Below are 26262 nucleotides of genomic sequence, written 5' to 3'. Positions count from 1 at the left end.
GCATTCAGGCTGATTTGGATTCCAATATTTCTGCAGGGCCAGTTAGAGGAGGTATCCAGCAATCTCTCTTGCAAGATTAGATTGGATCAGTTTCAGTTTGTGACTCCTGAGGATGTGGACAAGCTGCTTGAAGCGGTTCTTTGTATCTACCTGTTCCTTGGACCCTTGCCCAACATGACCGATTTTGTCTTGTAGGGAAGTTGCTGGAGCTGGCCTAGTTGATATCATTAATACCTTACTGAGAGAGGGCAGGATGTCACTTTGTTTGGAGGAAGCAGTGCTTAGATTACTTCTTAAAAAGCCCACTCTGAATTCCCTGGTGATGGATAATTATAGGCCTGTCTCCAACTTCCCATGGATGAGTAAGAAGATTGAGAGAGTGGTGGCTGACCAGCTCCAAGTGGTCCTGGAGGAAACTGATTATCAAGACCCATTTCAAAATGGCTTTAGGGTGGGCTATGGGATTGAGATGGCCTTGGTCAGCCCAATAGATTACCTTCACCAGGGAATTGATAGAGGGACTGTGACTCTGCTAGTTCTTTTGGATCTCTCAGTGGCTTTCAATACCACCAACCATGGTATCCTTCTGAATCTCCTGAGGGTGTTGGGGATAGGAGGCACTGTTTTATAGTGGTTCTGCTTCTATGTCTTGGGTAGATTTCAGATGGTGGTGCTTGGTGACAGTTGCTCTTCAAAACAGGAGTTACTATATAGAGTCCCTCAGGCCTCCATTCTGTCACCAATGCTTTTTAACATCTGCATGAAACTGCTGGGTGAGGTCATCAGAGGATTTGGTGCTGAAAACAGTGGTACAGAAGCTGGCAACCTCCAGGTTGGACTATTGCAATGTACGTAGTTCAGAAACTTTAGTTAGTCCAAAATGCAGCAGCCAGATTGGTCTCTGGAGTATCCTGGAGAGACCACATCATACCTGTTCTTAAACAGTTGCACTGGCTGCCAATATGTTTCCGGGCAGAGTATAAGGTGCTGGTTATTACCATGAAAGCCCTGAATGGCTTAGGTCCGAGTTACCCAAGATAATGCCTCTCTCTATTAGATCCCCACCACTCATTAAGATCATGAAGAGGGCTTCCTCGCCACCGGTTCATCTCGTGGTGACCTAGGATCAGGCTTTCTCAGTTGTACTCCTAGGTTGTGGAACGCACTCCCCATGGACATGAGGATTATCTTCCTTGGAGGCCTTCAAGAGAGCCTTAAAGACCCATCTTATTAGCCTGGCTTTTAATGATATCTAGTTTTAATTTTAATCTGGTTTAAATTTTTAAGTTCTAATTGTTTTATTATGCGGTTTTTATTTTAATGTAAACTGACCTAAGCCATTTTAGGAAGGGTGTTATATAAATTGAATAAATAAATAAATAATCCTAGCCATATCATGACCCAACAGCCTCCAGTAAATGATGCAAGTACTAAGAATCCATCAATTGACAGCTGTTCTAAGAACCCAACAAACCCACAATTTTACAAGCCGCAAAACCTTCAGGATTGCAAGATCAGTGAAGCAACTTAGAAATCTCTCCAGACTTCAAACTTTTCCAGATTTCCCACTTAAATCAGCTACAATGAAGATCCAGTTTGGAAAACATAATCAACCAGATCCCTTAAAGCACAAGCTTAAGAAGCCTATATATTTTATATTTATGTATCAGCACAGAACCCATCCAAGCACAGAAACCATCCAGCAGTTATCTAAGCTACAGTATATTTGCACCTGGTTTCACTAGTCAGCAAATGGAGGTCATATAACCAATATAGCAATTCCCTGGGGATACAAGGGCTTAGGTGTGTTCTGATTTTTTGCTGGAATAACATCTCAGTTGTTCATTCTGTCAATCTGGAACTACCTGAATTTCTATGAATGATATTTCCTCCTTCCTCCACCTGCTTCACATCTCATTCTACAGTCCAAAGATCTGCTGCTACTTGTATCTGTCCCAAAATCTTTCTTCAACCTACCATTTCTCCAGATGTTTATTTTATGTATTTATTTATTATATCTGTAAAGGTAAAGTGTGCCATCAAGTCGATTTCGACTCCAGGTGCTCACAGAGCCCCGTAGTTTTCTTTGGTAGAAGACATCCGTACACCGTCCCAAACTTCCATCCCTGGGCAGTTTACAGAAACTTTCCTCTTTGTCTCAGTCATGAGTGAAGCCGAGGGGACTATAACTGCAGAACCCCAAATGGGATTATCCGGTGACATATCGCTTCTATATTATAACTTCCGCTGACAAAAATATTACTCAAAGGCTCCTTATTGATAAGCAATCAATCAAAGAATTATGTAAAACTTGCAACTGAATTGCCTGATCAGAGGCATGTTGCTAATAGTTGGTATGAATTAATGAAAAATACTTATAAGAGGGACATGAATACTCACGTGAACTACATAACAGAGGACACGTGTCCAAGGATCAAACAGTTCAAACCTGAAATCTCATTGTCTAAGGCTGGAGATAACCCTATCAAGCTACTCAGGATGTATGGCTTCAGACCCCATCTTTAGGCCAAGAAGGAAATAAGAATATAATCTTCTGTGGTTGAGGCCTCTGGATTGGTTAGACAAGTATAAATACTAAGAGCCTGGCCTGCTCTTGTGTGGTCAGCAAAGCAAGAGCTGCTTGCCTTTCATACTCTAGTCTCCAGTTCCTGAATGAATGGACCTGGGGTCAGAGAACACACACTTATAGGCCTGGTTCCTGTACAGAATCTTATGGACATTGCTCAGCCCTGACAACAAGTATACCATACATGCTGGAATGTATCTCTTATTTCATTCTTCAGTAGTAGACATTAATCCTGACTCAATATATGCCAATAGAAATATTCTGGGATGAATGTTCTAAAAACAAGCATTGGATACCTTAGTTGCTTGAGGAATTCAACATCAGAGCTGCTGTTAATGAGCTTGATGAACTCCTCATAAGAAGGGGCGTATGTGTAGGCTCTCTTGTGATGCTCATTCACCTGTTCTCTGTACTCCATCTGGACAAGTAACATTTGGTTGATGTAGTCAGGATCACTCAGCAATTCCACCATTGGTTTCAGAACTGAAGGTAGAACAGACAAAATGTAAAACTACAAAAATATTATCAGGTAAAACTGCATCATTAAACTATAAGATCAGCATGACATGTTGAATACAAATGGACCATACTTCAATATTCATTTCATAAATGTTATGGATTGACTTGGGTGACACACACATACACCCCTCCAAAGAAACACCTGTAATCATACTGAGACTTGTGTAGCCATCACCAAAAAGGAAATGCATGCAGACTGGATTATCTCACAAAATCCAATATATGATAAGCTGATGCCCCTATGCTTTAACAAGTCACAAGGTCTTGCTTTCTGGAAACACAGTGGCATCAGAGTCCACCACCGAGTGGACACTTTTGGACAATCCAGTTCTGCATGGTAGTAACAGCTCAACAGGAAAAACCACTGTCTGTACACATAATGAGAAGCACCCACAGAAGAACTTTTTAAGGAAATGGTGCACTGCTGCAGTACCACTAGTAGAAAAGGAACAATCCGGATACATGTTAAACACAAAGCTCCCTATTAGCATACATAAGGACTTGAGCAAGAGACAGTTCAAGAGGCTGAGCTAGTGTAATTTCTGGTCTGGAACAGAGGTGAATTTCTTGTGCAACAAGCACCCGCTACATCCTTACAATGGCATAATGGTATTTGCACTAGTACAAGACAGGGTCATGCAGATCATATAGAAAGCCTGACCCCATCATTTAATGCCAGTTGTAGTATGTGTACAGACTGGTTATGTAATTGTGAGCACCGAATGCATACAAATGCTTGATCGTCTCTTATTTGTCATTACCTTTTGATGCAAGTATTTCTGCAAGGACTATGCGCAAGCTAAGAGACTGGGCATCTTTTGAGGGCAGGAGACAATATACCAGAATGTGAGAACATGCTTGCAGGAATCTTACTTCTTCATCAGAGTCCCTCAAACACGGATGCAGTAAAAATGGCCGTGGCTGCTCTTCCAGTCTAGAAAGAGTAGCAGAAATTCAATTCCAGTACATCTTCTAGTCACTTTAGCTTAAAGAAATCAGACCCATAGGCACACACAGTGTGAAAAAGCATCACTTCTGTTGAAAATATGATGCGTGCAGTGCATATTTTGAAAATGCAGGAGGACATAACTGGATATTTCATCCACAGCAATTCCTCATCTCCTTCCTTATAAAGCTTAGCAAAACCAAACAGAACTTTAAATATTGCCACCACACATTTAGAAAAAACATTGTTTTTTAAGACGTCATCCTTGTTTTCATTTTGACCCAAACACATAACAACCATAATGTTGCCGATACAGAGCTCTTCTATGGAATTTACTAAGCTTTTTCCTACAACTATTTAACTTATTCACATGTTTTTCTTTCTTTTAAACTAAATTTATATCCCACCCTTCCTTCAAAGAGCTTAGGGTGGCATACATTGTATGTGTCTCCCTGCCCCCTGCATTTTATCTTCACAACAACCCTGTGAATTGAATTAGGCTGGGGGGTGCAGGGTCACCCAGGGTGCTTTCCAGATTAGACCCTGCAATGGGGCCACGGTGTATCTCTGAAATGTGCTTCCACAGTTCCTGTGTTGTGACACTGCAGTCCCTACGTGAACGGCAGGGCGCCATTCATATTTCCAATGCCTTGTTTCAAGTTTAATCGCTGCGATATAGTGCCATAATGTTGTATATCCGGCATTAAAAAGTTGCTGTTTGGGGGGGTTGTTAGTTTTCGCATGCCTGCTCCCCCTGCTGAGCAGTTTGCTATTTACATTTTGAATGCAATTTGCCTGAATGGAAGCATTTTGCCACTGCTGAGCAGCTAATCTGGAAAGCACCCAAGTAATTTTCATAGCTGAATGAAAATCTGAACCCAGGTCTTCCCAGTCCTAGTCCAACACACCAACATAGTAGGCCACTCTGGCTCTTCATCTCCTAAGCAGCAGATTAATTAAGCAGTTCTCACTCAAATTCTGTAATGTTTTAATGTTGAATATAATCATTCAAGATCCAGGCTTAGATACAAGACACTCAAAACTGAAAGAAACAGAGCTATTTCTTGCAGTACAGAAGGTGGTTGCAAACTAGTTAAATATGAGACATATGTCTCAAAGCTAACAATCTGAGAGGGTAGGAGGAGGAAATGGCAGAAAATCATGAGCTGGGTGTACAAAGATAAGAAATATTCAGGCTGTAGAAGTACAAATCTAATAACCCGTCCTCTAAAAAACTGATTTAAAATATGAAATTTAACCAACTGTTGTAGCGAGGCAGTTTGGTTTTATCCACATACCTCAGTTTGTACATAAGGACCCCCAGGTTACAACGTATTGATAAAATAAATACAAGAGAACGTTGCTATTTGCAGTTCTGTGTATTCGCAGGGTGTCTCATTGACACCCGTTTTCAATATCCGCGGATATGAAAGGGTTAAAACCCATGTATCTACAGTTCCTAGAGGACCGGAAGAGACCACGGAGATCATTTCTGCTCATCATTTTGTCTGTGGGATCCATTTTGTGGTGCTTTTTTTAAAATGCACTTTCCCCCATGATTTTTCATGGTTTGGGGGGGCATTTGGGGCATTCCTGAGCACAATGGGGGGATTCATGGGCACATGCAGACCCCACGAAGCATACTACATTTGCCTCCCCACCCCATTTTCCCTCCATTTTGGAACCTAATCCCCCTTTCTCCATTGCAATAATGCCTCATTACTTGCGATAGTAGGCAAGGAACGGAACCCATGTGAGTAAATGCACTGAGTCCCCACCTTCCCCATGCTGGCAGTCTGGTGGCAGGACCTGAACCTTTGAGGTGGTGCTGTGGGGAAGAGCACATACTCCACATGCACATTTTCAGTGAAAGGATCTGGGCAGCAGGGTTGGGAAAGGCCCCTGTGCCTTGGAGGGAGCTGTCGCTGATTACACTAGGCAATATTGGCTATAGGGACCAAGAGTAAAATTCAGATGAGGCAGCTTCATATCTCTATGATACAGGTACATTCTAACCGTATTATACATTGATTAATCTAGAATTCCATATATTTGCATGTGTGCAAACTGGTTGCGCTTTTATTTTTGTTGTCTGTTAAAGGTGAGAAAGTAAACGTGAATTAAATTTTAAAATGGTAACACCTATTTCACTTTCCAAGCACAGAATCCCTATTTTGCACATTAAGCACACATTGCAAAGATGGGGAAAGTCCATCTTTACTATGCAGAGTATGATAATGTGGTCAAAGGGATTATATGATCTTAATGTGTGGCAGGTTCAACCTGTTCATTGTTGTGTTCAACCAGTTAGCCAACCTCCAACCCATTCTATTCTTTCTGCTTCAGTCTCACCCCTCAGAGTACTATTACTCTGTACCAAAGTCAACCACAGAGCTCTGTGGTCGCTTGGAGTCGACACCAACTTGATGGCACACTTTACCTTTACTTTAGGTTCAGTGTTCCCGCTAAGGTGTGCACACGCTCACAAGTTTTTTTGATGTCCACTCAGTAAATCTGAGATCCCGCTCAGGTTGAATCAGAAAGGCCCCACTCTGAATGCATGTGTGCGCACACTGCCTTAATACTGCCGCCCAGAACAAAACTCATTCCGCACACAGATGAAAAAAATTAGAGAGAACAGTGTTTAGGTTTTTAAAATACTTTGAAGGATTTCTCAAAACTATGCCCCTTCTATAAGAAAGGAATAGTTTAACTGCGGCAAATGCTGCCTTTCACAAGATAGCAAGTACATGAAAACTTATTTTTTTAACAACTCCGGGACCTATGTTACAAAATTTCCACAGAAAAACATTGATTAAAAAACAAGGGCTGACACCCAGAGCAATGAACCACATGCAGGGATAGCAAAAAAGGATAGCTTAGTTGCACCAAGACATGGGGACTTGTGGAACTACACTATAGCGCTCTTGTGCAAAGGTTCCCATTAAAACAAATGAGATGTGCTGCAGTCACATAACACTAGTCTGAAATGCAAGTTCCAGACAGAGAGCAGCTAGCAAGCTGAACAGCTTTGCTCTAGCACAACATCCTTCCACGTGTTGTTTGTTGCTCTGTATGTTAGCTAACTTTTCTTCCAGCAACAGAATAGATGGTTTTCATTTCTGATCCTCTTGTTAAATACCACCATCCTGCAAGGGAGCCTGCAGCATCAGTGTGAGTTCTGCTTTGCAAGTGTTCTATAAAAAGATCCAGGGCTTCTTTTCACTTCCAGTCAGCCTGCACGATATTTCCAGCACATGCGTATATGCTTAAGGCATGCATATACTGGATAGGCTTCTCTTTCTGGTTATTTGAAAATAATAAGCTGCTGTTTTCTGCAGCTCTCACAGTAAAATAGATTGCAAGAAAGTACCTCACATAGCTGTGATAGGTACTAATAGACATTTTAGTAAGCAAACAACAAATAGGAAGATAAGGGCACTGGAGAGAAAGTACAGCATTTCCTAAAGCACCAGAACCAAGCCAAGCAAGATTGCATCAACTTCATTTTAAATACATTTCCATCTTATGAGTTCAAACACACTATTATCCTAGTTCTGTGTGGGATAACTAGTTATGCCAAAGAAACCCTGGAAAGTTGAGGTTTTCTCTGGATATTTCAAACACTAATGCAACATTTATTTATTTATTACATTTCATATCCAGCTCTTCCTCCAAGGAGCCCAGAGCGGTCGGTATACTACATTCTTAAGTTTCTCCTCACAACAACCCTGTGAAGTAGGTTAGGCTGAGAGAGAAGTGACTGGCCCAGAGTCACCCAGCTAGTATCATGGCTGAATGGGGATTTGAACTCGGGTCTCCCTGGTCCTAGTCCAGCACTAACCACTATACCACGCTGATGTTCCATTGTTATGGCAACACTGCTTTATTATTGTTGTAGTTTTTAAACTGGTATAGGACTGCTAAAGAATGCTAGTTGTCCTGTACTTGCATAGAATCACAGGCTGCAATCCTATACACATTTACTTGGAAGAAAGCTCCATGGAGCTCAGTGGGACGTATTTTCACACAAACATACATAGGATTGGATGGCATGATGTATTTATTATTACTTTTAAGCTACTAAATGTGTGTGTTTATTATTTTAGGAATGCATTTCCTGCTGCATCAAGGTTCATATGAATGAGGCATATCAAGATGGCTATTATTAAAGGTTTTTGCTTAGACATCTGGTATATTACTGTAGAAGCAGCTACTGAAATCAGCAAACGTGATCAATGGACTAAGGATATTGAAGCCTGCTTCAGATATATTCACTCTGGGGAAGGTATCATGCCCTCAGTTGTGCCACAATGCCTTTAAAATATAAAGAGGCTGTGCTCACGCGCAGGCAAAACCAGGCTAACAAAGCCAAGCCTGGTCTTGCCCATGTGTGAGAACCACAGGTTGCTTACCTGTAACTGGAGTTCTTCTTGTGGTCAACAGTCCAGTCACACAGATGGGCTTCCATGCAGTGAGAGAAGCTTCCAGAACCCTCACAAGCTGATCTTTCTTTCTATCTTTCTGCTTAGTATAGATAGGCTCCACCCCCATACACCTTAGTCACCTGACCCTCACCCCTCTCCTCAGTTCTAGAGTCCGCCAATCCAGGCTCTGCAGCGGGGCAGGCTGGGTTGGTGTGTGACTGGACAGATTACCACAAGAAGAACTCCAGCTACAGGTAAGCAACCTGCAGTTCTTTTAAGTGTCCATCACACAGATGGGTGCATAAGCAAGCTCTAAAACCATGAAGGAGGGGCAGAGCCAGGGACATCGAGGTACTCCCAAAAACCAACTGGACAGTCAAAGGAAAGAGGCATGTGTCAACAAAGACACAATTTTATTGAACTCAACATTAGAAGAAGCAGCCAACAGATCATGTAACCTCAAGACATATGGGAGTGGAACAGTTAATAAAATACAGCCTGTAAAACTGACTTCCCAAAAGAAGCATCCTTGTGAGCTCTAACATCTAAAGCACAATGCTTTATGAACGACGAAGGCAATGCCCAAGTAGCTGCCTGGCAGATCGATTCCAGTGATAGACTTCTGTGGCCAGAGCTCTCCTGACATCCAGCGTATGCCACCTATGTTCCAAGGCTGATTGGGAATTTCCCAATCCAAGGCTGATTGGGAAAGAACACAGGCAATGACATAGGTTGGGATCTGTGAAAGGAAGACACAACCTTAGGAAGGAATGAAACGTCAACTCGTAACACAACCTTCTCCTTCTGAAATAGGAGGAATGGTGGATCATATCGTAAAGCTCTTAGTTCTCCCACCCTCCTGGCCGAGGTGATAGCGACCAGGAAGACCATTTTAAGAGTCAGTAGTCTAATGTCACAGGTCGCCATCGGCTCAAAGGTTTACCCATAAGAGTCATGAGCACACACTGCAGGTCCCAGGAGGGTGCTGTCGAGGGTGCATCAGGGTGCAGGTGAGCAAGACCTTTTTAGAATCTCTTAACCTCCTTCAAGATGAACAAGGAGGGGCTATGGTCGGCCATCTCCTGGTTGGCTAAAATAGCCGCCCAATGGACCCTGACCAAGGACACAGAGAGTCCCGACTTCTTCAACTCCAGTAGATATGCGAGGATTACTGGAAGTTCTGCATGTGCAGGGTCAGGTAATCCTTGCTGAGCTGTGAATGTTGAAAAGAGCTTCCATTTTCCTGCATACGATCTCAACGTAGACGGCTATGACCAGACAGCCATATTCTCCATGCCGTCAGCTGCAACGTTTGTATGTCGGGATGGAGAATTTGACCGTCTTGTAACGTCAACAGGCTCGGGCTGAGAGGAAGATGTAAGAAGCGACCCACCGAGATGCTCAGAAGGCATGGGAACCATGGACGGTGTGGCCACCAAGGGGCTATCAGGATGCAATCTGCCTGCTCCAGGTCCAGCTTTGGGAGAACACGTGGTAGAAGGGGAATCGGAGAAAAAAGATACAGTAGCTTCCCCAACCATGTTGACGCAAAGGCATCGCCCAGAGAACCTACATCGACGCCTGCTCTGGAGTGGAAGTAGCGACACTGACATTTGTCCTTGCTGGTGAAAAGGTCGACTTCTGGAAACCCCCAGTGTTGGCGCATTTGCGTGCGCGCAGAGGACTCCTGGGAGCTTTTCATAGCGGGAAGGGGCGGCAGGGAGGTATCCTGCCGCCCCAATTACTACTAAGATTACAGGCGCCAGAGCAGGAAAGCGGCGGGAGGAGTAAGAAAACCCTCCTCCCGCTCTTAAAGCAACCCCCCCGACCTGAACCGAACCACCCAGGTCCAGACCGGTCCGGAGGCCTTTAGAATGGCCTCCGGACTGGTCCAGGCACATCCCTACAAGCCAGACGATCGAAGCATGGCATGACAACGCAGAGAAATCGATGTGGTGAGAGACCTGGCAGCAGAGTCTGTCAAATGTTTGGAAGTATGGAGGAGCTGTAACCCTCCTTCTGCAAAGAGATGGTCGCCTCATTCTGTGGCGATTGGAGGGACCCCAGAAGCTCTGAAAGTCTCTCCCATAAGAGATGATTATATCTGGACATGCAAGCTTGATATTTTGCCATTTTAATCTGCATCGCAGCACCTGAGTAAACCTGTTTGCCCATGGCATCCAATCTGCGGCCCTCCCCATCAACTGGCGTAGACAGGAGCTTATTTTTAGATTTTGTTTGTGCCGCTTCTATTATAATAGAGTTCAGTATTGGATGTTTATGCAAGAACGCAGAGTCTTCGGCTCGAATCTTGTACAGATTCTCCACCTTCCGAGAGACTGCCTGGACAGAAGACGGTTTTCCCCCAAAACTATGGGCGATGTCTAATAGAGCTTGATTTATGAGGATTGCTATGAATTGAGATCAACCCTCTTCTAAAACATCAAACAAAGGGTTAGTGGATGGCTTAGGTACTTCTTGTATCTGGATGCCAAGGGTGCTAGCCATCTTGAACATGTAGGTAAGAAAGGTCCTATAGTCTCCAGGTGGAGAAGAGGGATCTGATGACTCCTTCAGCCAGTCACGCTTTGAGTCAGGGGCACCTTGACTCGAGGAGGAGGTATTTAAGTCTGGTTGAGAGTTACTTGAAGAGTCTGTGGATTCTAGAATCTTTTCTGGTGGGACCGGACATACCAGGTCCAAGGACAAATCAGTAACCATCCCCAAAGGCTGAGTTGAATTTGGAGCATGTTCAGTCCTTTTGCCTGCAATCGGCAATACAGCAGGTGCGCTCTCATGCTGAGCAGGGACAGTTGGAGCATCCCGAGAATAGTCATTGGTCAAGGCGAGGTGGTCTGAGCGGAACTGAACTTGGGAGGCTACAGCATCTGCCACTTCACAGGAAGAGTAACGTCTTCTCTTGTATGGAGGAGATTCCCTTCTAAGATGGGAGGACAACCTACCCTCATATTGGTAGGGAGATTCAGAGCCAGAACCATAACTTTTCCTTGGTGTCCTGGATTGCTCCCTATAGCCCCCATTTCTATAGTCCCGGTCTCGATAGGAGCTGCCATTGCGATCTATATATTCAGCCTCAGGGTCATTCTCATCAATGAAATCATAGTGATATGTTGGGTAGTATTTTATTGAGTGGTATGGAGAGTATGTGTTTGCTCTGGGCACATAAACATCAGGACTACAGTCCTCCTCAGAGTAAGCAAAATGCCAGCGCTCTGATCCTGACTCAGAGAAATTGGACTCATAGGCAGGAGCGGTGCCGACGTGAGCACTCCGATCCCGACGGGAAACTCTCTGTATTCCGGGATAGGAGGAAAGGGGCTTCGCTGACTGCCCTCCCCCCTCGCACTCTCAGACATAGAAGGTACTTCCCACCATTGAGTGGCAGGCTGTTGCTCTGGTTCTGGACGGTCTCGACCAGGTTTGCTGTGCTTCTTTTTGGCTGGCTCTGTAGAAGGCTCGGAGAGTATTGGCATGGCAGCGGTTGGTGCATGCGCGTCTGCCGACACTTGGCCCTTCACAGCAGGCGTCATTTTTGCTTTGGGAGCCGAGGTAGCCCTTGCCTTTTCTTTCTTTTTCTTATGTTTTTCCGGGGCTGCAGTAACACCAGAGGTGCCAGCAGGGGTCGATGTCGCAGCCGGGATGGCACAGGGCGCCTGAGTCACCTCAGGGGCTTTTTGTAGCACCATGTCAAGACCCAGTATAATGGAGGCAGAGGGAGTCCCAGGCCATCCCAGTGGCTGAGCTACTGCCACAGCCGACACAGCCCGCTCGGTATGGCTAAGAGCAGATCCACTGTTAGACGGTTCCATGACTTCAGCCGACAAGGCACACTCCCACAAATATAAGTGAAGTTGAGATGCCCTGTTCCTCCTTGCCTGTTTGGGAAATTTCTGACAGTGTGGGCAGGAGGCAGTAACGTGAGATTCCCCCAGACAGAACAAACACAAATAATGTCTGTCTGAGGAGGGAAAGGCTGATCTGCACTGTTGACAGTGTTTAAAGGCCAACCTACAGGCCATACAGTGTTTTAAGGCCCCTCAGCATTCGCTTCAGTAAGAGGAACGTGAAGCAAAATGGGGACACTAAACTGAATAAAATAAAAACATGCAAAATGATAAAGGAAGAAGTATAACCAGAGTATTGATAGAGCAGAAAGAATAAACTTTAAATCATAAATCCTGACAGAATAAACCAGTGAGGTATCCGAAGATGTCTCTCCTTAGTCGAACAAAAGAGAACTGAGGAGAGGGGTGAGGATCAGGTGACGAAGGTGTATGGGGGTGGAGCCTATCTATCTCTACTAAGCAGAAAGACAGAAAGAAAGATCAGCTTGTGAGGGTTCCGGATGCTTCTCGCACTGCGTGGAAGCCCATCTGTGTGATGGCCAGAGACCACTTAGAAGAACTGCCGGGATCATGCCCAATCCCAGCAATGCCTCAGCAGCAAACCCACCAAGCCAGCCACCCTCTTAAACAGGGTTAAGAAAGCAAGTACTCCCTTAACCCAATTTTGCTGACTGTCTGCCAGTCCCGGCGGCTGCTGGATCATCTACAACGGAAGTAAGCATTTTAAGGCTTCCTCCCCTGCAGCGTGGAATCCTTTCTCTGGATCGTGAGAAAGGGATGAAGAACTAGCAATACAGCTATAATACCTCCACAGAAAAGGATACAAACTATATTACCTAGTGTTGTATATGAAGGAGACAGTAATTCACATGCATGAACAAAGAAGAAGCTACCCATAAATTGCCACTCATTCAGCATTAACTATAATTGTTACCACCGTGATGCACTGGAAACTACTTCAACAACGGAACATGTTCACATCCTGCTAATATTCAAGGAATCGCATCATACACAATCAACAAGGTTTCAAGTAGGGATGTGCACTGAAATGCTTCAGTGCACATCCAAGGGTTGTAAGGGGTTCTCTTAAGGGGAGGCGGGCAGGTCCTACCTGCCCGTCCTCCAAGCACCCACCGCTTTTGAAGCAGAAATACTTCCATGCAAGCGGCAGCTTGTGATGCTTGCCCCTTTAGAATGCCGCGGCACAGTGATGGGATGCGTGCCCTGGCATCACTCGTGTGGCGGCGGCACGTAAATGGCGTCGGTGTTGATGCCATTTACGTGAAGATGCCGGGGGACGCATTCCATTTTAAAAGGGAAAGCATCACAAGCTGCTGCTTGCATGGAAGTATTTCTGCTTCAACAGTGCCACAGCAGGCCAGCAGACAGGCAGGTAGGACTTGCTCGCCTCCCCTTAAGGGAACCCCTTGCTCTACGCTGAAATGTTTCGGTGCCAGGGAACTGAAGCCTCCAAAGAGGCGCCCGAACACTTCGGGCTCATCCCTAGTTTCAAGACTACTAGTGGCTGATATTCAGACTAACTCTGTACTGGCACTATGGGAAGGGGTGATTTCCACCCATCTCTTCTTCCCTCTGATGTTTCCTGTGACTCCTGAAAATATGTCCTGGATGAATAATCAACTTCAGGGACATATTTTCAGTAAGTTCAGTAGGCGTCCAAGGGGGAGAGAGAGATTGGTGGAATTTATCCCTTCCCACAGTGCCAGAGCAATTGAAGTCCAGATGTCAGTCAGTTTTTTTCATCTTTATTTTTCATGTTCATCCTTTGCCAAACATGTAACTCTTAAGGGTTGCATTTAGTGGGGAAGTTATCAGTATTTTCAATGTGAAACTCAAAAGAATCATTCAGTCTAGTCAGTAACCAATTCCTTCCCCAATTATCTTGTGTATCTCATTTATACCCCACTCTTCCTCTCCAAGGAGCCCAGAGCGGTGTACATGGCTATGTTTATCCTCACAACAACCCTGTGAGGTGGGTTAGGCTGAGAGATACATTACTGGCCCAGTCACCCAGTGAGTTTCATGGCTGAATGGGGATTTGAACTCAGGTCTCCCCAGTCCTAGTCCAACACTCTAAACACTACACCACACTGGCTCTGCACCGCATAAATGGCTTGGGTCTGAACGACTACCTCTTCCCACAGGAGCCTCTCCAAGAAGTAGGTCAGTAATCTGAGGGTCTCCTGTGTTCACCTGGCTTCTAAAGGGCTTTTTCATGGTGCCCTACATATGGAATCTAGGGATGTGCCTGGTCCGGAGCAGTCCGGACCGGCACCAAAGGGGGGGCTTTCTTTTAGGGCGGGGAGGGCTTACTTACCCCTCCCGCCTCTTTGCCCCCTCCAGCGCCCATATTTTACTGTGTAATTGGGGCGCTGGAAACCAGCCGCCCCCCCCCCCCCCCCGCGAGCGGATTAGGGCCAAAAGTAAACTACTGCCGCCGTCGCCCGCTCTCCCTCCCTCCCAGCCGCCCGCCCGAGTCCTCACCACGTTTTTCCAAAAAAGAGAGGAGCTCGCAAACAGAGCTCCTGTCTCGGCAAAGTCTCGGCTCCAACTGGGGCCTTGGGCACGCGCGTGCCGCAAAGGACGACTGGGAGTTCCGCCGGAGGCCCGGTCTACCCGTCGGCAGGGGAAGAGGCCGGGTAGACCTTAGGGGATGGGGCTACTCTGGGAAGAGCATCTGCATACAGATGGCTCCATGTTCTCTCCCTGGCACCTCCAAGATAGGGCTGAGAGAGACTCCTGCCTGCAACCTTGGAAAAGCTGCTGCCAGTCTGTGTAGACAATACTGAGCCAGATGAACAAATGGTCTCTCTATAAAGTATCTTCCTATGTTACTATGTGAGGCTTACCTACACCAAATTTGATGTCCTTTCAGCATCAGGCAGAGTTTTTCATTTTCCCAGGCATTCAGCTAGCTTGTTTTAATCTGGTTGTTCTTGTATTGCTCTGCACTGATTTTATTGTCTTATATGTTATGTTAGCTATATCTTTTTATATCTTATTACAATTATCCATATCTTTTTTACAATTCTGTGAGCTTCCCCAAGAGTAGTATATCATTTTTTTAAAATAAAGTTTAAAAAATTATGAACTTTCAGCCAGTAGATTCCTGTTCTTCGTTTTGTTTTTGAATTCTCTGTGATATAATTCCAACACAGCAGCAATACTCTCCAACATTACCAAAGGTCAGGAGGGCTGCGGCTCCTAGTACCAATTGAATTATACACAAAACTACTGCGTAACAAATGTTTTTAAAGAATAGGCAGATCCAAGGGAGCCTGCAAGGAATTGAAGGGGGAAGGAAAAGAAGCAAAGACACCCCCTCCTTTCCTCCTTCAACAAACTGATGAGGGGGAATTGAGTTCAGAGAAAGAGCGTATATTTCCTTTGAGCTCAATTCCTCCCTCTCAACAATTGCTTTGACAGTAGTGGAAGGCCAATGTGTTCAACCTCCGTGCCCCCAATCATTAGGAGGTAGGAATGAGTTTAAAGAAAGGGAGCACAGATCATGCTTTCCCTGAAGCTTAAGCAAACCTCCCCCCTGCCGCCCCAGATAACAGGTTTGGGGAAGAGGCCAGGTGAGCGTGACTAGCTAACCAAGCCCCTAAACTGGTTTCTGAAAGGCTCATTATGAAGCCAAAGTCCACTCATATCTAGGAATGTGCCTGAAGCGCGGTTCGAGCACTTCCAGGGAAATTATGCAAGCGGTGGCACACATGAAGGTGCCACGTGTGTGCTGACAATGCACTCGGCTTTTTGGAACACGCACCGCTGTGGAAGGGGCAACAGAGAGCAGGTGAGCACTTGTTCTCCTTTTTCTTAAAGTTCACTTTCTAATTTCCCAAAAAGTGCTCGAACTGGGTTTCGAGACGTGCTTTGGGCACATCCCTACTCATATCCCCTCAAGCAACATTCTCTGATCCTGCACACTGCCCTCTGTTGTCAGAGATTTTTCCCAAAGGCACAAAGGCAGCATGAGGGCATGCAACCATAGTTCACAGCAGTTTGGGGGTTCAAGTCAGCAAGAAGGGGCATTTATTTTTTTCTGGAAAAGTAGAGGGCTCTATCAATCTGATCCCTTCCTATCTTGGCGTCTCCACCCTCCCCATTCGACAAACTGAAATTATGCACACACATTAAAAAGTCCTGTTCACTCAGGACTTTTAAATTTAATTTTTAAATCAGATTTTTAAACTGACTTTTTAAAAGTTTCAATTTATTTTTTTTACTTTTTTGGTATTTTGGGGGGGGGTTGGGTTGCAATTTTATGTGTTTTTACTCGATGTTCCAATGTTGTGTTGTGAGTCACCCAGAAAACAATTTGTTATGGGGTGGCTAACAAAGTTTATCATTATCATCATCATCATCATCAAGCTGATACACAGAGACAAAGAAGCACATCACAAATTGCATTAAGACTTTCTATACTAAGGATTTGTTTAGAAAGGGCAATTTAAAAAGTCGGACAATTTTTTTTAAAGCCCATTGTGTACAGGAATATAAGAAAAACTTGGGAAAGCATTCATTTTATCCTTCTATTTCTCTAACTGCAGGCTTTCAGGGGGAAAAAGCTCTTGAAGCCATTCGAGTTGTTCATCATCTTGACAGTGCATGTGATAAATCTGAAAGACATTTTCCACACATTTCCACCAAGTATTCCACACATTTGCAAGAAACTGCAAAAAAAAAAAAAAAAAAAACCACCAACACCCACCCTCAAGGGACAAGATATGGCCTTAACATCTCTTCCTTTGAATTGCTGTCAGATTGAAACAGGTTTGATCTGTTAGGATTTTTTTTTTTATGAAATGCAAAAAGATCAATTTTGAGGTAGAGCGCACTACTGAGGTCTGTACAGAAGTGCAGCCAGAGAACCCAACAAGGTAGCAAGCACTGGCTGACTGGTACAGAACATGATAGATTATTGGCTGGCTTTAGACATGGTGTCAAAGGTCTGAAGAGCCCACTGCCAAAGGAAGACACTCTGCTCCTGGAAGCTCGCCAGGTAAATCCAAGGCAGGTAGCAATTTCCCCCCTGCAAACACAGGGCTGTTTGAATGAGCCACACGATACCACACAATGCCAACCAGACTAAGTTTGTTTGCTGTGGAGAAAAGTCAGCAAACGCAGAGCAGCACATAAACAAATATTCTGAAGTGCTCTAATGAAATGCTAAGTGATAAAAGACACCCCCCAACAACAACAAAAAATCCCAAAAGCTGAAAAGTACTGAGAACATTCAAAGCTGCTGAGGCAATGGTGGTGGGTGGGAATGGACATGAAAGTGTTTGTCCACCCCTCAAGGGATGTGTACAGTCCTGGGACTGCCCACCTGAAGGGATGGCTGACCAACACTACTCAGATAGTACAACTCTAGAAGTTTCCGAGATGATACTCTGCATGGGCATAGATCTTACAAGTGCAACTGCACAGAGACCATGAAGAACTTGTAGACAAAAATGGTAAAATTTGCCAAGGGAGACAGCCTAGTTAGCAATCCAGATATTTCAGCTGTTTTTACTGTACCTGAATACGTTTGATAGGCCTTGAGATTGCTATCTACAAAGAAAAATTTTCTCATGTTTTCACTTATCTACTAGATGTATTAAAAATGAATGTATTCCAAACACTATTTAAAAAGAATGGTGCAAGCAGTACTACAGCCATCCTACAACTTAGTTCTCAAGTGAGTTTGTTCTGTTGACAAAATCCTTTCACAATCTCTCTTTATAGTTCTGTCACTATAAATATATATCACACAGATCATAGAAGACCAACTTGTGGGCCCATGCAACACAAGTAGCACAAGCAAAAGGAGCTTATAGGACATTTGGGCAGGGAACAGGAGTGCCTAAAGGCTTGCCTATGGCATATGATCAGGACTACGCCCTTGCCTGCCTCTAGGGTGCCATGCTGGTACTTACTCTCCAGGACAATGGACTAGAAGTAAAACCACTACAAGGTACTGGGAGGGACGTGTGTGGCATATGTATTGCTGTACATACCATTTCATGCTTTGAGTTTGGCTTGGGACACACAGCACCTAGATCAAAGGGACAGCTGCAAGAGTAGGACAACACCATAAATTTAGAAGAATATCCCAAGAGAGGAGGAGGAAGAGGATTCAAAACACACCAATCAAAGCCTCTTCAAAACATAAAAAGGCACATATGAAAATAAGGAACCTTCTCTCTCTCTCTCTCTCTCTCTCTCACACACACACACACACACACACACACACACCCAAAGAGATTAGCCACCACTGCTGTAGGCAGTACTTCTGTTTGTTTTGCCTCAAAGCAGTCCTTGCAGGTAGAAGAAAAGCCATCAACAACATAAAATTGAGTAAATGGGAGTGTGAATGTTGTTACCTGGAATTAGCTGCTTTAAGGTCACAAAAGTGGGTGAACAAAGCTTTCACTACATCACTGCAGACGACTTTAACTACATCAATGTTACTGAGCCTCTGTCGCAGCTGCTTGGCAACTTCCCAGAAGTCTTCCGATAGCAGGTGGTACAGCTGCCCTTCATCTCTGCTGAGATGCCCATACCAGGACAAAATGTAATCTCTATAGCTGTAGTCAAACACTGAAACCAAAGATGAAGTTGTTGTACTAAGTCAGAAGTCTTACAACAAGATATCAGAACGAACAATTAACACTTTAAAAGGCTGCATGTTTTATTTTTACCTCTAGGATATTCCATTCTCTCTCCACTTACCAAAAATAAGAAAATCTGACAATGCTACAAGAAATGTGATCCAGAGAGAGATTACTAGAGGTCAACAGGAATTTGGTCAGTTAAGTCACCTGAATAGAAATCTCAAGCAGCTGCCAATTATTACAAGCAAGAATAAATAAATGATTCTTAATAGACTATTTGTAATTAAGTACAATTGTCAAATATATGTCACAAATAAAAGCAAGCTTTATTTAAAAAGGCACCAACGACCTCAGTCTACCATGTCTATTTGCTCTTAAGACACATGCTTTAGATTACTTTGTCATACAAAAGAGGTCACTCACTGTGACAACAAATTATAGGATAAATAAGGACCTACAATTAAATGTTTTGGCTGCCTGTTTCATGTGACCCCCTTTTCATCTTGCATTGCTCAGAGCTCCTTAGCCCCCAGTCGCTCCTACCTCTGATCACTCTGCAACCTCTACCCACCCCAATGCAAAAAAACACCACCACCATTTCACTTACTTCAAGCAGCTGCACTAATTGCTCACATTTTATGACCAACCACTTTCCTTAGCAGTTAGAATGTTCTTGAACATTCTGTGGGCCTTTCCAGATGATCTTAACACCACCACCACATTTTATACGTTCAATGCAGTCTCATTTTACATAAAATTATCACAGCAATTTTTAAATTGCTCTGTATACTAGGTCTATTTTATTGCACAATAAAGCAGCAACGTTGTTCAGTGTTTTAGGGCATCCATATTATTAAACTGTAAACTGCCTTAAATGTCTTGGCAGAACAGTGGTGTATTACAAATGAAGTAAATAAATGAGCTGGTAATCTTTCCTCCTGCTCTTCCAGGAAAAATTGGATGATGTCTCTCTCACCCACTGTGCTTGTTCTAAGTACCCTATGGGAAACCCTCTGCAGGAACTGAATCAAACAACTCTGAGGAACATAGCATTTTTAAATAAAGATCTTAAGTACAGAAAAGAGAACATATAAAGTGGGGGTGGATGGATGGGACTAAAGGTGAAATTGTGCCCTTGAGTTGGTCGACTCCTGGCGACCACAGAGCCCTGTGGTTGTCTTTGGTAGGAGGGGTTTACCATTACCTCCTCCCACGCAGTGTGAGATTATGCCTTCCAGAGCCTTCGTATAGCATTGCTGCCCTATATAGGTGTTTCCCATATTCTGAGAAACATACCGGAGGGGATTCAAACCAGCAACCTCTGGCTCGCTAGGCAAGTCTTTTCTCCACCGGACTAGAAACTTGCAAATGTAGAAATACAGGAAGGAGCCAGGCAAACATGCTACCATCAACATTTCTGCTCTTTCAGATGAGACTGGATCCCTTCCCCTCTCACAGTAGTCATTTTAAAAACTAAATGCCCTCTAGGTGTTATGCAATAGTAGCACTATAGGATGCCAACTACTTACTAACCCATACCTGCCAACATGTACCCATTCACCTGAATGGGAGTATAGGGACATGTTGGCAGGTATGCTAACTATCTTATTGTTTCCACTCTTTATACTGGCACACCTTCAGTACTAGGTTCTGTGTCTATGGAAAAATGCTGTTACCTGACTTAAGCCTTTCAAGATACCCTCTGAAATAAAAATAAATACATGAGAAGCCAATTTGTGTGCAACAACCCATAATTAAATTAGCTGGAAGTCTTTTCCTTTCCTTTCCTTTCTTTTTGTCTCCATGTCTACTGTAGTCCATGACAGAACAAGATGTAAACTTGTGAAAACAGGTACTGACTTTCTAGTTTTCTGACACTAGTTGTACAAATTGATGGAAGTTAAAGTGCCGAGAAACAGGTCCCCTTACAGTGGGAGTGATAACTTCTCAAGGAACTTCTTATCTCCTCTTGCAAAATGCTTCAAGGAGAGACTCACCTTCTTTCAGAGCTTTATCCATATTATGAGAAATCATCACTCTTCTAGACTGGGCAAGTTCATTTGTGTTTCCAGATAAAAGATTCTGAAAGGAAGAAAGAGATAGCAGAACATTGCAAACAAGGGATGAGAACACTGTATATAAGAACACTGCACATAAGAGATGGCAGAACATTGCAAAAATACTGAAAATGCAAATGCAGACATTTGAGACATCTAGCCTAGCTATTCAAAACTGAAGCTACTGAACATCCTGGGCAGTCTTTCCTTTGTGAAGTTGCTCATCTTTTAAAAGCATACTCTCAATGTGCAATCTGAAGTTCACAACCATTTCAAATCATTTAGCATTTATAAATGAGCTGATAGAAACTGAAAGGTTTTTTTTCCCCAAACAAAGATTTTGGAAGGGGAAGCGACTTTGGAAGCGAGGGGAAGCAATCAAATAGAAGCAGATTATTTGATAGGTGCAGTTAAATAAGACGAGAATGCCACCATCTATTTGATGAAGTCACTGGAGTCAACATACACCGGTACTTCAAGAATCCTGGACTTCCACCATGATAACCAGCACTGCATTTGGTCCAGAAACACACTAATAAACAGTGTTCCCTCTAACAGGGATTCTCAGATGTTGTTGACTACAACACCCAGAATCCCCAGCTGCAGTGACTTTTGATTGGGGATTATGGGAGTTGTCGTCAACAACATCTGGGAATACCTGTTAGAAAAAATACTGCTGAGAAACTGTGCAGCTCTAACAGCCGTGGAAGGACATGCTCCAAACAAGAAGCCACCATCAGCAGCAGCATTCTGTGCCAGCTGCAGTTTCCAAACAGTTTTCACAGGAAATCCCTAGACGATCACACTGTAATAATCTAAACAGGATATGCCTAATGCATGTGCAACAGTGGCCATGTCATACTATCAGAACATCATTCCATCTAGCCTCATACTGTTTATTCCAACAGGTGGCAGCTCTCCAGTGTTTGGGCCAAGGTATTTCCCAGACAAAATATCCAGAATCTAAGTGGGATTCTCTCCATGCAAAGAATGAGGTCTACCATTGAGCTACTGTATGGCCCTTCTTCCAAAGGGTCCTCAGATTGCTTGTACTGTTCTGCTTATTTATCCCACCCTCTTGATTATTCGCAACAGATGCTGCAGGGAGAGGGAAAAACACCACCACTAACAACTTCGATATTATGAGAAACAAAACTGGCATGGAGCCAAGAGCATAAAGTACACAATGATCCTGGACTGTCCACAAAAGAAATGTTCTGCTTCAACCAGGGCCAAAGATTAGAACTAAGTTGCACAAGAAACAAGAGCAAATGAGTCACAGAGGCTTAATGTTCAATATTGAGACAATTGATATTCTTTACCCGAGGATTCAACCACTTTATGATGTGCATTAGTGTCAGATTTAACTGTGGTAATTAAAGAGTTGCTGCATCTAATAACTTTTTTAGTATTTGCTTTCTACATTTATTTTAAGAATAAGATTTGCTGTTCCTACTGAAATATTCCCTGCATACCAATGGAGCAGGTTTTTTTCTTTATTTGAAGAAAGTCCACTTATGCCTTTAAGTACTGAGTAACCACTCCAGTATTCGGTAATGAAGCGGCCAGAGGCAGGAAAAGTGGCTAGCTGGAGCGAATGTTAAATTTGTAATGTTAAACACAAATTTCTAAACATTTAGGAAATTCAATTTAAAAAAATATATAGTCTAGTATTACATAACTAGAAAGAGTAAAGATGATTTGGGAAGGATTTAAGCAACACAAAAACACATCAAGTTGTAGATAAGCTACTCTTGACTAACCAAAAATAATGTTCCTATTTAGAAAGTCTATGTCTTTTATAGTCATAGACTAATATTGACAATGTGCCAGAACAAACAATTAAGAACCAGAGGGATGTTCTGGTTGAAGACACAGCCATTGCATTTTATGGATAATAGATTTCCAGTCCAAAGACCAATTGATAATTTCAGATTGCATTAAAATGTCTAGGAAGAAATGTTGTGTCCCAAAGCATACACTCAAAAGCGTTCTTTGGATGATTAAAAATAAAGGCAGTGGGGAGGATGCTGTGCCCATGTACTGTACAGCATTCTAAGAGCATTCCCTCAAACTCTGCCCCAGTGCTGATATGCTCAGAAGCCTCACCCTCTGCTATTACAATACTTGTCTGCAGAGACAAAGTGCTGTAGGAATGTTCAGCACGAGGATGAGGCTTCTGCATGTACTCTTGGAACACTCTTTTTTAAACATTTTATATCCCTCTCTTCCTCCAAAGAGCCCAGAGCAGTGTACTACATACTTGAGTTTCTCCTCACAACAACCCTGTGAAGTAGGTTAGGCTGAGAGAGAAGTGACTGGCCCAGAGTCACCCAGCTAGTTTCATGGCTGAATGGGGATTTGAACTCGGGTCTCCCCGGTCCTAGTCCGGCACCCTAACCACTACACCACACTGGCTCTATGTACTCTATGCGAGTAAAGAGACCACCACCATTAATCTGAAGAGGGCTACAGTCAGAAGCAATTAATTATCCCTTTGGGCAGTTAGTTCCCTTTTGTAGTATCAGGGTAGTCAAACAGTGGCTTAACAGTGAATGTTTCCACTTCCACTGAACTTTTAGGGACAGAATGACATCTAAATGAACCTTATGCCTAGCTACAACATGGTTCTTTGTGGGGAGTAATAACTGCAATTGGGAAGACAAAAGTGTATACAAGTTGCTTCTTGTCTTCTTTTTGGCCCCAAATGACTATCACACATATACATGGGCAGGAAGGCAGGCTAGTAACTTTTTTTTAAAAAAAAGTACTAGTAATTATGTGGACTTATTTGCAAGGCAAGTGAAATATGTATTAACAGTAATCCATATTAATTCAGAACAATGATGATATTTTCTGCATGTGGTGCCAGACTTCAAAGGAGACCTGAACATTCGTAAGGGGTCAAAATTATTCCTAGGCTACCAAACTACAAAAGTTTCAGACTCCTAACCAATTATCTCTACTGTGACCTAAGAGGGGCCCTTTCCCACCATACCTTTTACCTCCTGCATGCACAAAGATCAGGGACTAATCCAACAGGCACAATTTAATCTCTCAAGTACAAGCTATTGTGCTGCCCCACTCGCTTTACCAAAGGACAGCCCAGCATGAAATTTAGTCGTACTATGTCCCTTATTGCAAGAAGAGCAGCCTAACCTATTTGGGCACCTTCAGAAAAGGCCCGGGACCATTCTATTTTGCAGCCAATCACAAGCTCAACTTCATTCTCTGTCATAAACCATAATCCCCTGAAAGAGTCATGAAGGAAAGATACTGGGTAACAGATCATGGCCTATGCCCTCCATCAGAGCGTATTACATTCCTCCTTCAAAGCTACCCAGGAGCAATATTTCAATATTAAAATAACTGAAACTAAGATAACGAAATAACTTTTAAAAAACCCAAAAGTCCTGCAGTATGTTAGAATGATTTAAAAGCAAACACACAAAAGTCAGTTAATGGAAGTGTAAACTGGAAGCAGGGGCAGGAAAGAAAATGAAACTTTAAGGATTGTGGAACTCATAAGGTTAGACATTTGTGTTGGTGCTCAGTTTCAAAGGGCCTCAGTATTCCCTCTAAGGTGTGCCTGTGTGCACACGCTCACAAACACTGCCTTGATACTTCCACCCAGAACAAAACTCATTCCACACACAGATGAAAAAAATTAGAGAGAACACTGAAGGGCCTGAATGCAAGAGAAGGATTGGGTCCATGAGCAGTCACTTGCAACGGATCCTTGGTTCCTTTGCAATTTCCTTGAGATTGCCAATGCAAACATTGTAAAGGATTTAATTCTACTTCTAATTTATTATCAGGAGAAGTTGTCACTTCAAGGTTGCATTTGTAGAGGTGATCAAGAAATTATCTCCAGTCAAGAATGATATCTAGAGATAGCAGTAATACTGCAAGGACAAGCAGCCAGCGTGGTGTAGTGGCGAGTGCCAGACTAGGACCGGGGAGACCCGAGTTCAAATCCCCATTCAGCCATGAAACTAGCTGGGTGACTCTGGGCTAATCACATCTCTCTCAGCCTAACCTACTTCACAGGGCTGTTGTGAAAGAGAAACTCAAGAATGTAGTACACCGCTCTGGGCTCCTTGGAGGAAGAGCGGGATATCAATGTAAAAAAAATAATAATAATTATTATTATTATTCCTAAAACCTGGAAGGTAAGAGGTGAGCTGGCCCATTATGCAAGATAGCGGTTATCCAGCATTATACACATTAGAATGAAACGGATCCCATTACTACAGGCAGATTATCAAAACAGTGGTTTAAATAAATGATAACTACAAACATACATTCACAAAGCAGACATTTGGCCAATAAACAACTGTAAGAGACATGAGCTGAGAAGTATTTTGAGAGCTACTAGTCACCTAATGGCACAGCGGTGAACTGGCTTGACTAGCAAGGCAGAGGTTGCCAGTTCGAATCCCCGCTGGTATGTTTCCCAGACTATGGAAAACACCTATATCGGGCAGGAGAGATATAGGAAGATGCTGAAAGGCATCATCTCATACTGTGTGGGAGATGGCAATGGTAAACCCCTCCTGTATTCTACCAAAGACAACCACAGGGCTCTGTGGTCACCAGGAGTCGACACCAACTCGATGGCACACTTTACCTTTACTTTAGCTTCCCTGGGCTTATTTGCAAAACTGTTCTACATAACTAAGAGCAAGATAACTAAAAGATCATGAGGATTTTAAAGAGGTGTGCCTGCAATTAGACTGTAAGAGCTGATGAAGAACGAGCAGTTTGGTCTTTACTCACTTAAGGAGAAACACAATCCGGGATGGCCAATGGCAGCTGCCTGTGGATCACAGCAAGGCTCGCTTTTTATAGGCAGATTGGATAAACCTCAGTCACTGGACCCAGTATTTGTTCCTGTAAGAACAGAACAGGTGCCACAAAAAAAGCAACCTGCCCCTCATTCCATCCTTGTCATCAGTGTTCCCTTTAACAGGTATTCCCAGATGTTGTTGACTACAACTTCCATAATCCCCAAACCAAAAGCAATGTAACTGGTGATTCTGGGAGTTGTAGTCAACCACATCTGGAAATCTCTGTTAGAGGGAACACTGCTTGTCATGAAGCTGACAATATCTTAAAGTCAGAATCTTCTTAAACTTTATTCATTTGCAAATGATGAGTTGCATCAACTCAATTTTGTAGCACAATAAAATTAAAAAGGAGTTGGGAGGCTGACATCGCCACTAAACAGTTTAATA

At 43.4% G+C, this 26262-nt stretch overlaps 1 protein-coding gene across 3 annotated transcripts in view; it reads right to left on the bottom strand.

Moving 5' to 3' along the window:
- SNX25 (sorting nexin 25) overlaps positions 1-26262 on the bottom strand; it is a 93502-nt gene that overhangs the window by 63227 nt on the left and 4013 nt on the right. For 2 of the 3 annotated variants that reach the window (XM_053256496.1, XM_053256495.1), the window contains exons 2-5: positions 20966-21050; positions 18738-18954; positions 3868-4040; positions 2884-3070 (exon numbers count right to left, since the gene is read on the bottom strand). In XM_053256496.1, coding sequence (XP_053112471.1) covers positions 2884-3070; positions 3868-4040; positions 18738-18954; positions 20966-21050 — 662 coding nt within the window. Of the gene's footprint in view, positions 1-2883; positions 3071-3867; positions 4041-8467; positions 8539-18737; positions 18955-20965; positions 21051-26262 lie in introns of those variants that run through there. The other variant, XM_053256497.1, reaches the window with a different exon arrangement.

The sequence above is a fragment of the Hemicordylus capensis genome, chromosome 5, assembly GCF_027244095.1.
Source record: "Hemicordylus capensis ecotype Gifberg chromosome 5, rHemCap1.1.pri, whole genome shotgun sequence".
NCBI classification, from domain to species: domain Eukaryota; kingdom Metazoa; phylum Chordata; class Lepidosauria; order Squamata; family Cordylidae; genus Hemicordylus; species Hemicordylus capensis.
The sequence above is the reverse complement of the archived record's forward strand: the minus strand, read 5'-3'. Positions and strand labels throughout refer to the sequence as shown.